This window comes from Phaenicophaeus curvirostris, chromosome 5, assembly GCF_032191515.1.
Source record: "Phaenicophaeus curvirostris isolate KB17595 chromosome 5, BPBGC_Pcur_1.0, whole genome shotgun sequence".
NCBI classification, from domain to species: Eukaryota; Metazoa; Chordata; class Aves; order Cuculiformes; family Cuculidae; genus Phaenicophaeus; species Phaenicophaeus curvirostris.
This window is the reverse complement of record NC_091396.1, coordinates 64,670,269-64,681,887: the sequence shown is the minus strand read 5'-3', so window position 1 is coordinate 64,681,887 and position 11,619 is coordinate 64,670,269. Positions and strand designations below refer to the sequence as shown.

General features: G+C 55.9%; 2 protein-coding genes across 2 annotated transcripts; one reads left to right on the top strand and one right to left on the bottom strand.

The window, feature by feature from the left end:
• Positions 1 to 1,814: 1,814 nt before the first annotated feature.
• On the bottom strand, positions 1,815 to 4,047 carry LOC138721377 (inositol 1,4,5-trisphosphate receptor-interacting protein-like 1). Its single transcript, XM_069858410.1, has 2 exons — positions 3,657 to 4,047; positions 1,815 to 3,602 (listed from the first exon to the last, which is right to left on the bottom strand). The coding sequence occupies exons 1-2, from the start codon at positions 4,045 to 4,047 to the stop codon at positions 2,353 to 2,355; spliced, it is 1,641 nt and encodes a 546-aa protein (XP_069714511.1). The 3' UTR covers positions 1,815 to 2,352.
• Positions 4,048 to 8,181: 4,134 nt separating this feature from the next.
• Positions 8,182 to 11,384, top strand: LOC138721640 (leucine-rich repeat protein 1-like). Its single transcript, XM_069858991.1, has 2 exons — positions 8,182 to 8,445; positions 10,306 to 11,384. The coding sequence occupies exons 1-2, from the start codon at positions 8,182 to 8,184 to the stop codon at positions 10,891 to 10,893; spliced, it is 852 nt and encodes a 283-aa protein (XP_069715092.1). The 3' UTR covers positions 10,894 to 11,384.
• Positions 11,385 to 11,619: the final 235 nt, after the last annotated feature.

Genomic DNA, 11,619 nt, shown 5'->3' with positions numbered 1-11,619 from the left:
CAAAAAGAAGACGGGGGAATTGTGGAGAAGTGGTTACGTGACAAAGGACACGTTAACATGCACGAGATGTGCTGTGCTGAGAAGGCCAAAATGACCTTGACGAGAGCATTATACCATAAAAGTAAGACGACCTTGACGAGAGCATTATACCGTAAAAGGATGTTGTGGTCAGCAGTGAGAAGGAGTTAGTTGGCAAAAAATAAGGAACTTATGTAAATGTAACCAATAAGCAATAACCAATGGTTAATCGTGTATGCTAATGTTAGAGACATAATTAACCAATTAGACTTTGCCAAATGTGCTTATTAATGAACCTGAGCAATATAATGCGTGCCTTCTGATGAATAAACGAAGCTTGCTTATCAATCATATTGGTTGTGCGAGTCTTCCCTCCGGCAAGAAAATAGCGACAGTCCCCCACAACGTGCTTCTCTCTGACTTGGAGAGATACGGATTTGACGGGTGGACGGTTCGGTGGATAAGAAACTGGTTGGATGGTCATATTAAAGGAGTGGTGGTCAACGGCTGAAAGTCCAGATAGAGAACTGTGACAAGTGGTGTCACTCAGGGGTCCGTACTGGGACTGGTGCTGTTTGATATCATCATCAACGATATTGACAGCGGGATTGAGAGCACCCTCAGCAAGGTGGCAGATGACACCGAGCTGAGTGGTGTAGTTGCCACACCAGAAGGATGGGACGTCATCCAGAGGGACCTGGACAGGCTGGGGAAGTGGGGCTGTGAGAACCTCATGAGGTTTAACAAGGCCAAGTGCAAGGTCCTTCACCTGGGTCGAGGCAATCCCCGATTTCAGTACACGATGGCGGATAATGTGATTGAGAGGTGCCCTGCAGAGAAGGACTTGGGGTGCTGGCTGATGAGAGCCAGCAATGTGCCCTCGCAGCACAGAAGGCCAACCATGTCCTGGGCTGCATCAAAAGAAGCGAGGCCAGCAGGTCGAGGGAAGTGATTCTGCCCCTCTATTCCTCTCTCGTGAGACCTCATCTGGAATGCTGTGTCCATTTCTGCATTCCTCAACGTAAGAAGGATATGGAACGGTTGGAACGGGTCCAGAGGAGGCTACAAAGATGGTCAGAGGGCTGGAGCACCTTCCATACGAGGACAGGCTGAGAGAGTTGGGGTTGTTCAGTCTGGAGCAGAGAAGGCGCCGAGGAGATCTTACTGTGACTTAAAGGGGCCTACGGGAAAGCCGGAGAGGGACTGTTCCTAAAGGCTTGTGGTGATAGGACAAAGGGGAACGGGTATGAACTGGAGAGGGGGTGATTTAGACTAGACATTAGGAAGAATTTCTTCACCGTGACGGTGGTGAGACACTGGAACGGGTTGCCAAGGGTAGTTGGGGCTGCCCCATCCCTGGAGGTGTTCAAGGCCAGGTTGGATGGGGCCTTGGGCAGCCTGATCTAGTGGGATGTCCCTGCCCAGGGCAGGGGGGTGGGAACTATGTCCCAGCCTGACGGGCCTGCGGTGGTCAGGAGATGCATCACAGCTCTCTTGAAGGTATAGATGGACGAGCTACTGCCTACCAGGATGAGTTGTCTCTGGTTCCCAAGGAAGGCACTTCAGGATCCCCATGACACAGAGACAACGTGCACGGCTGGGGAGGGGGACGAACTATTCCCACCGGCTCAACGTGGGAGCGCAGAGAGCTGGGGGAAGCGGTGAAAGCAGAGGCCAGTGCCCCATTTCCTTCTGGAAATGCTCCTCGGCTCTGCGGCAGCTGAGCAGCCGGCACCCTATGCCCACGGCCCCTGGGAGAGTGATGCACAGACACGCAGAGACGCAGCCTTTGTTCAAACACACCATTTATTGGCAACTTTGTACAGTGCAAATATCCCGGAGGGAATGGATTCTCTCCAAGAGACGGGGACGGTCGCCGTGTAGGGGAAACGGGAGTCTGTGGCACAAGCCTCCTCGCAAGGGGCTCTTCAGCTGCATCGGGACCTACTGCCCCGAGTGCGCTTTTGCTCTGGAGGAGAGGTGTGGCAGCAACTCCCCGAGTGCTCACGTGCAAACCCCAGTCAAGGGTCCTTCCCTCTTGTAAGGGTCATTACTTTGTCTTTCTTTGTCCTCCTCACTTGTCCTTTGGCTCTCTTTGGCCACCTTCCCTTTTTGGAGAAGGACACTTGCAATAGGACAGTTTGTAACTTGGATGGGAAACACAGTTGAGAAAGCCCATCTTCTTCTGTATCTGCTTCTGCCTTTGACAACACCGTTCCTCGTGGTTCTTAGCACAGTCTTTCTCCTGTGGTGTGTCAAGTGCCAGTCAGGCGCTTGCTTAAACTCGCACCAATACAATACACCGTCTACCTCTCCAGATCAAGTGTGAGGATGTCACCTCCTGTCAACTATGAGACCAACACTCAGGCTCTTTGCACGGAGACCTCTTTCAATGTCCCCTCCCACCAGCCTTACGAGTTGATATTGCAGCTGTTGGAAATCACGCAACGCCTCGGCATAGGCCGCTGGATCCTGTGTGAGGGGTTGGAAGAGATTGAGTGGCTCGGCCTTTCTGAAGGATGGCGGCAACCTTATCTCCTCGGGCACGTTCTCATTGCCAAGGAAGAAGTGTTTGAGGCACTTCTCCTTCAGGCAGCAGAGCACATATTGCATGAGGTCTCGCAGCCGCAGTAGCAAATAGTTGATGTGCCAATCTGAGAGGGGGATTGTGGTCAGGAGGTGCATGACAGCTGTCTTGAAGGCATAGATGGAAAAGCTTGTGCCCTTCAGGCCGTGGGCACAGTAGTGAAGGCATTTGAGGTGGACACGGCCGGCTGGGATGTGCCTGGCCACGTACTCGAAGAACTTCGCCTCGGCCGCAGCGTAGGTCACTGGCCACGTAGTGCTTGGGGCGGAGGTGTCGTCTGGAGCCTGGCTACTTAGGAAGATGTCCGAGTCTCCGTGCCGCACGCCAAAGATCAATTCAATGAAGAAGGTTCTTCCAGAGGCACTTGTCAGCTTCAGCCTGCAGGACCGGCTGGAGGGCAGCATCTTCATGTTGTAGGGACGCAACCGAGGCACATCCCTCCAGGCTGACGTCGTGAGGTTCTGGAACCAGTGGGCAGTTTTGTGCACATCTAGGTAGCAGCCTGTGCAGAGGGTGTGTAGGAGGCTGGGGTCCTGATTTTTTGTGATGTCCTTCTGAGAATGGTGGAGGAAGCAGGTCATCTTCTCCTCCATCTGCTGCCCTGTGCAGGTGCACTCCAGCTCCACGCGGATGCGGGGGTCTCCTGCTGGCATCTCCCTTGCGGTGCCAAGCTCCAGGTTGAAGGTGTGGCCGCGAGGTGCCTTCAGGGGCAGGAGCAGCTGGTGGACAGCATCATCATCACAGGGAAACCAGCCTTCGAAGGAAGTGCCCACACTGATGGCTTGTTGCAGCACAGGGTAGAAACTCTCGCACAACTGCTTTTTGATGACCGAGAGGAGTTCATCCACCAGATGCTCCACCATCAGGCGACTGTACGTCACATACTGCACTGGCCTGCAAGAGCGCCTTTCAAAAATCCCGACCCGATCCCTCTCTTCATCAGAACCTTCTTCTCCACTTCCTTCCTCCTCCACCTCCTCTTCCTCCTCCACCTCCTCTTTCTCCTCCACCGGCTCCAAGTTCCAGACCAGATCCCTCTCATCATCAGGACCTTCCCCTTCACTTTCTTCCTTCTCCTTCACCTTCAACATGTTGCAGCCAGCCCTTTCCTCAGTGCTGCTGCTGTCTGCCGCACGGCTCCTTTTCCTCAAGCACCAGCAGAGGCCCAAGAGCAGGACCAGGCCTCCAGCAATCACCCAGAGGTGCCACTGCTGCAAGGCAGTACAAAGTAGTGCTCCCCAGGCAACGTCCCACTGCTTCTGTGTCTTCGGCTCCAGGGACCTCTGCGCTATCTCCTGCCATAGCCGAGCCATCTCCTTCTCCAGAAACTGGGCACGCTGTGCCATGTGCTCACGCGTGGCCTCATCCAGCTCATCCCCAGCCAGGGGCAGCTTCTGGATGAGGGTTAGGAACACACGGACGAGGAATGAAGTGGCAGCCATGGCCTGCAGGAGGAAGGAGAAGAGGGGTTCAGAGGGGCTGTGCTGGAGGTAGCTGGTGGCAGGGGAGAGAGACCTTTGGGGCAGGCAGGAGTGGGGACGAGGCAGCTGGGAGGCAGCGATGCCTTTGAACCGCGCCCTGCCCAAGGTGCTCCTGCGAGCGGCTGGGGCCTCGGTGCTGGGGCAGAACCGACCCTCCCTGGGACCCACGTTTCCACCCCAGCCCTCGTCCAGCCCAGCCTCCCGCCACGTGTGCACTCACCACCCTCCCACGCCGCACTGGCCAGGGCTGCCTGCCGGTGCCTCTATAACCTGCCCCGTGCTCTCTCGTCCTTTGTGATGTCACAGGCACCGGAGCGCACCGCGGGCACCGGAGCACACCACGGGCACCGGAGCACACCACGGGCTCACCCCCAGCCAGCCCCACCCCCAGCTCAGCGACTTTCAGCTGTCCCTTCCCTGCTCCTGCTGGCCACACCATTTCTGACCCACGCCAGGATGCTCTTGGCCGTCTTGGCCACTGGAACCCCTGCTGCCTCATGCTCAGCCACTGTTGACCTGCACCACCAGGTGCTTTTCCACCAGGCAGCTTTCCAGCGGCTCTTTCCCAGCCCTGGAGCGATTCATGGGGCAGTTGTGACTGAAGTGCTGCCCCCGCTATTCTGCCATTTTGAACCCCATAGAATCGACCTCGGACCATAATCCACCCTGTCCACATCCCACTGGAGAGGCTTCTTGCCCTCAAGCACGTCAACACTCCTACCCAATTTTGTGTCATCTGCGGAGTTACCTAGGGAGCACTGAATCCCCTCATCCAGATGAGCAATAAAGATCTGAAACAAGACTGGCCCCAACACTGAGCCCTGGACAATACCGCTTGTGACCGGCCACCAAAGGATTTAATTCCCTTCCCAACCACACCCTGGGCTCCACCATCCAGTCAGTGTTTTACCCCCCAAAGTGCACACCTAAGCCATGAGCTGCCAGCTCCTCTAGGAGAAGGCGGTGGCAAACGCTGTCAAAGGCTTTACTGAAGTGCAGGTAGAAAACATCCACAGCTTCTTCCTCAGGCACTGAGCGGGTCAGCTGGTCATAGAAGGAGACCAGACAGGTGAAGCAGGACAGTCCTTTCATGAACCCATGCTAGCTGAGCCCGATCCCCTGCTTGTCGTGCACGTGCTTGGTGAGCGCAGTCAAGGGGACTGCAGCAGGATGCAGGGTGGCAATCAAAATGTCTGCAGCAAATCAAGTCTCCTGCACACCAGGGCTGACTCTGTCTCCTTCTGATGCCACGCCCGGCTTCTCCAGTCTTGGAAGAGACCCACCGGATCATTGAGTCCAACCATTCCTATCAAACACTAAACCATGTCCCTCAGCACCTCATCCACCCGTGCCTTAAACACCTCCAGGGAAGGGGAGTCAACCACCTCCCTGGGCAGCCTCTGCCAGTGCCCAACAACCCTTTCCGTGAAAATTTTTTTTCCTGATATCCAGCCTGAACCTCCCCTGGCGGAGCTTGAGGCCATTCCCTCTTGTCCTGTCCCCTGTCACTTGGGAGAAGAGCCCAGCACCCTCCTCTCCACAACCTCTTTTCAGGTAGTTGTAGAGAGCAATGAGGTCTCCCCTCAGCCTCCTCTTCTCCAGGCTAAACACCCCCAGCTCTCTCAGCCGTTCCTCAGAAGGCCTGTTCTCCAGCCCCCTCACCAGCTTCGTTGCTCTTCTCTGGACTCGCTCCAGAGCCTCAACATCCTTCTTGTGGTGAGGGGCCAGAACTGAACACAGGATTCGAGGAGCGGTCTCACCAGTGCCGAGTACAGAGGGAGAATCATAGAATCATAGAATAACTAGGTCGGAAGAGACCCACCGGATCATCGAGTCCAACCATTCCTATCAATCACTAAACCATTCCCCTTAGCACCTCGTCCACCCTTGAACACCTTAAACACCTCCAGGGAAGGGGACTCAACCCCCTCCCTGGGCAGTCTCTGCCAGTGCCCAATGACCCTTTCTGTGAAAAATTTTTTCCTAACGTCCAGCCTAAATCTGCCCTGGCAGAGCTTGAGGCCATTCCCTCTCTTCCTGTCCCCTGTCACTTGGGAGAAGAGCCCAGCTCCCTCCTCTCTCAACCTCCTTTCAGGTAGTTGTAGAGAGCAATGAGGTCTCCCCTCAGCCTCCTCTTCAAGGAGAAGAACCTCCCTGGCCCTGCTGGTCACGCCGTTTCTGATCCAAGCCAAGATGCCATTGGCCTTCTTGGCCACCTGGGCCCCTTCTCCCTCAAGCAGCGAGCATCCTCCCAGCACTCAGTTTAACCTGTAACCATCTGAAGCGACATACAGTTTGAGTCTTCAACCCTTCCTCCAATTCAAGGGGGGTTGTGGTGGCAGCCCAGGCGGGGACAGCTCTGCACAACCTTGGAGAGCAGCAGGTGAGCTCAACGTCACCTTGGAGCAAGTCAGGGGTGACTCGAGCAGGGACCAACAGCACTTTGCTGGTTTGGGCGTGTGCTTAGCCTTTCTCTCCAAAGGGACAGCGAGGGTCCGACCAGAGAGGGGAGAGGGGAAGACGGGGGGAAGGGAAAAGGAGGGGAGGGAAAAGGGGGGAAAAGGAAGGGAACTAGGAGGGGAAAAGGAGGGGGAAAAGGAAAGGAAATAGGAGGGGGAAAAGCAGGGGGAAAGGAAGGGAAAAAGGAGGGGGAATAGGAGGGGGAAAAGGAAGGGAAATAGGAGGGGGGAAAAGAAGGGAAATAGGAGGGGAAAAGGAGGGGGAAAAGGAAAGGAAATAGGAGGGGGAAAAGCAGGGGGAAGGAAGGGAAAAAGGAGGGGGAATAGGAGGGGGGAAAGGAGGGGGAAAAAGAGGGGGAAAAAGGAAGGGAAATAGGAGGGGGAAGTGTCGATCTGCTGGAGGGTCGGGAGGCTCTGCAAAGGGATCTGAACAGGCTGGACCGCTGGGCAGAGTCCAATGGCATGAGGTTTAACAAGGCCAAATGCCAGGTCCTTCACTTGGGGCACAACAACCCTATGCAGTGCTACAGACTGGGAGAAGTCTGTCTAGAACGCTGCCTGGAGGAGAGGGACCTGGGGGTGTTGGTTGACAACCGACTGAACATGAGCCAGCAGTGGCCCAGGTGGCCAAGAAGGCCAATGGCACCTTGGCTTGGATCAGAAACGGTGTGACCAGCAGGTCCAGGGAGGTTATCCTCCCTCTGTACTCGGCACTGGTGAGACCGCTCCTCGAATCCTGTGTTCAGTTCTGGGCCCCTCACCACAAGAAGGATGTTGAGGCTCTGGAGCGAGTCCAGAGAAGAGCAACGAAGCTGGTGAGGGGGCTGGAGAACAGGCCTTCTGAGGAACGGCTGAGAGAGCTGGGGGTGTTTAGCCTGGAGAAGAGGAGGCTGAGGGGTGACCTCATTGCTCTCTACAACTACCTGAAAGGAGGTTGTGGAGAGGAGGGTGCTGGCCTCTTCTCCCAAGTGACAGGGGACAGGACAAGAGGGAATGGCCTCAAGCTCCACCAGGGGAGGTTTAGGCTAGACGTTAGGAAAAAATTCTTTACAGAAAGGGTCATTGGGCACTGGAACAGGCTGCCCAGGGAGGGGGTTGAGTCCCCTTCCCTGGAGGTGTTTAAGGCACGGGTGGACGAGGTGCTGAGGGACATGGTTTAGTGTTTGGTAGGAACGGTTGGACTCGGTGATCCGGTGGGTCTCTTCCAACCTGGTTATTCTGTGATTCTGTGAAAAGGAAGGGAAATCGGAGGGGGAAAAGGAAGGGAAATCGGAGGGGGAAAAGGAAGGAAAAAGGAGGGGGAAAAGGAAGGGAAATAGGAGGGGGAAAAGGAGGAGGAAAAGGAAGGGAAATAGGAGGGGAAAAAGGAAGGGAAAAAGGAGGGGGAAAAGGAGGAGGAAAGGAAGGGAAATCGGAGGGGGAAAAGCAAGGGAACTCGGAGGGGGAATAACGCCCCTGGCCCCGCCGGCCCCGCCGTTGTGCCCCAGCCGAGCTGCCATTGGCCCTGGCGGCCCCCGCCCGGCCCTCGCCCCGCGTGGCCAATGGCGCCTCTCGCTCCCCGCCCCTCGCGGCCCGGCCCAATCCCTCCTCCCCCGCCGCCGCCGCTCGGCGCGGGGCCGCTGGGCTGCCGGGGGCGATGCGGCTGCGGTGCGAGGCCGAGGTGGTTCGGCGGCAGCAGCAGCCGCCGGGGCCGCGGGGCCGCTCCGCCCGCGCTCTGCTGTCGCTGGGCCGCCCCCGCGGCTCCGCCGGGGCCTGTTTGCTGCTCTGCACGGCGCGGGACCGGGCCGGGGCGCGCTACGGGCTGCGCGACAACGTGGAGAGGTTCTTCACCCGCTTCGTGGACGAGGGCAAGGCCACCGTGCGCCTGCGGGAGCCGCCCGTGGACCTCTGCCTCAGCAAGGTGCGCCGGGGGGGGCCGGGGCGCCGGGAGAGGGGCTCGGTGAGGACTGGGAGCCGGTAGCAGGGGCTGAAGGGGCTCTTAAGGCGGCCTGGGAGATGTGAGGTGGCACCTGAGGGGGCTCAGTGGGGTGTGGGAGCTGTTAAGTGGCATGTGGGGGGGTTCTCTGGGGTCTGGACGCTCTTAAGTGGCATCTAGGGGGAGTTCAGTGCAGCCTAAGTCCAGCTCAGTGTGGTCTGAGGACTGTTCACAGGGTCTGGGGGTCTCACTGGGGTCTGGGAGCTGTTAAGTGGCATCTCAGGGGGCTTATTGGGGTGTGGGAGCTGTTAAGTGGCATCTAGGGGGGGTTCTCTGGGGTCTGGGCACTCTTAAGTGGCATCTAGGGGAAGTTTAGTGAAGCCTAAGTCCAGCTCAGTGTGGTCTGAGGGCTGTTCACAGGGTCTGGGGGTCTCACTGGGGTCTGGGAACTGTTAAGTGGCATCTGGGGGGGCTTATGGGTGTCTGGGAGCTGTTAAGTGGCATCTCAGGGGGCTTATTGGGGTGTGGGAGCTGTTAAGTGGCATCTGAGGGTCTCAGTGGGGTCTGGGAGCTCATAAGTGCCATCTGGAGAGGGCTTATTGGGGTCTGGGAGCTGTTAAGTGGCATCTGAGGGTCTCAGTGGGGTCTGGGAGCTGTTAAGTGGCATCTGGGAGAGTTCAGTGCAGTCTAAGCCCGGCTCAGTGTGGTCTGAGGACTGTTCACAGGGTCTGGGGGTCTCACTGGGGTCTGGGAACTGTTAAGTGGCATCTCAGGGGGCTTATTGGGGTGTGGGAGCTGTTAAGTGGCATCTCGGGGGGTTCTCTGGGGTCTGGGAGCTGTTAAGTGGCATCTGGGGGAGTTCAGTGCAGTCTAAGACCAGCTCAGTGGGGTCTGGGGGCTGTTCACCACGTCTGGGGGTCTCAGTGGGGTCTGGGAGCTGTTAAATGGCATCTAGGGGGGCTCAGTGAGGTCTTTGAGCTGTTAAGTGGGGTCTGGGGCGGCTCTAGGTGGTCTGGGAGCAGTTTGGTGGGGTCTGAGGGGGCTCAATGCAGTCTAAGCGTGGCTTAGTGGGATCTGGGGGAGTTCAATGGGATCTGGGAGCTGTTAAGCGGCATCTTGGGGTGCGCAATGGGGTCTGGGGCAGCTTGGTGGCATCTGGGGGCTGCTCACAGGGTCTGGAAGGAGCTCAGTGGGTCTAAGAGATATTCAGTGGGGTCTGGAAGTGACTCAGTGCAGTCTAGGAGCTATTAAGTGGGGTCTGGGGGACATCAGTGGGGACTGGGGGGGCTTAGTGGGGTCTGGGGGCTGTTCACAGGGTCTGAGGGGGCTCAATGTGATCTAGGAGCTGTTAAGTGGCGTCTGGGGGAGCTTAATGAGGTCTTAAGAGCTGTTCAGTGGGGTCTGGGAGCTGTTAAGTATGGTCCAGGGAGGCTCAATGCAGTCTGAGAGCGGTTCAGTGTTGCCTGGGGGCAGCTCGATGGATCTAAAGGATGTTCCGTGGGGTCTGAGTGGGGAGGCCCTGGCCCAGGTTACCCAGAGAAGCAGTGGCTGCCCCATCCCTGGAGGTGTTCAAGGCCAGGCTGGATGGGGCTTGGAGCAACCTGATCCGGTGGGAGGTGTCTCTGCCCCTTGGCAGGGGGTCGCTTTAAAACCAAACCATTCCGGGATTCTTTGAAATTCTGGAAGCAGCTCGGCAGCCTCACAAGCCTGAGTTGTTTCCCTTTCTCGTTTCATTGCTCTGCTGAGTTGCATCACCCGACACACGTACAAAATAGTTCAGAAAGCATTAGTACAAACGAGCAGACGAATAATGAACTTTTACCTCCCCTTTGTGTTTTCTTGTAGGCAAATGCCAGCAGTTTGAAGGCTTTCCTTTCAGCTGTGAGACTGGCTCACCAAGGCACCAACATCGAAACTCTCCCACTCTCGGCTTTGGTACCGGCAAAGACCTCAGAAGTTGAAAAACCCAAGACAAAAATGATCATAACTTCCAGAAGGGACTATCCTCTCACCAAAAACTTCCCCTATTCCCTGGAACACCTCCAAGCCTCGTACTGCAAGCTCGCTCGGATCGACACGCGTGTGCTTTGTTTGAAGAAGCTCCGAAAACTAGACCTGAGTCATAACCACATAAAGCAGCTGCCGGCTACCATTGGCGACCTGACCTGTCTTCAGGAGCTGATTTTGCGTGACAATCACCTGGAGTCTTTCAGCGGGGCTTTGTGCAACTCCACCCTCCAGAAATCCCTTCAGTTCTTGGACAAAAGAAAAAAGAAAACAGCTGATCCAGCCCTCAAGCAGTTACCACTTCTCCACCTGGGGCTCAAGTCCAGGCCAGGCAAAGCTAGAGGAGGATGGGAACTGGTAACCTACCATGTCCCTGGGATGGGGACTGCATTATTTACCCCGTCCTTAGCTGGCAAACCCACGTAGTGACATCAGGTGATAACAAAGGGCAGGAGGGAACATTTCCTGCCTCTTACACGACGTGTTGGGACAGAGTTCTCTTATGCTGAACTGTGCTCTCACTCCTTCTGGCTCTCATCATCTTTTTCTGTGTGTGGCATCAGCTATTTTTGCTGCATCTTTACACCTTCCATGTCCTTAGGCCTGAAAATACGTCCAGGTTAAGGGAAAATGTTGTCAGTTGCCATGAAAATGACTTACCACGTGACTGTGGTCGTACTACCTGCTGTGCTTAGGGCTAAAACCATTATTTTTAATGGGTTTTAACCATGAAAGGGTAAAAAGGTTAAAGGGTTTTTAACCCTCATTTTTACATTTCCACGCGGTTCTTCTATAAATGTCTGTTCCATATGACTGTGATCAGAACATTCAGTCTTCTGATGTGGGTCATTTTGTGTTTGATGTGGTGATCTCATGCCAGGCTTACACTAAAGCTTCCTCCAATGGAGATCCTCAAATCTCTCAGTTGTCCACAGGAATTTGTCTTTGCAGATCTTAAAAAAAACCTGTCAGCTGTCAAGGAAATGGGCTGATTTCCATGGGTGAAGAAAATGCTGAAGCTGGTCACTTGCCTTTGCTAGGTGGCTGAGACTAAGAACCCTAGCATGCAGAAGGGGCCCAGAACTGAACACAGGATTCGAGGAGCGGTCTCACCAGTGCCGAGTACAGAGGGAGAAGAACCTCCCTGGAGCT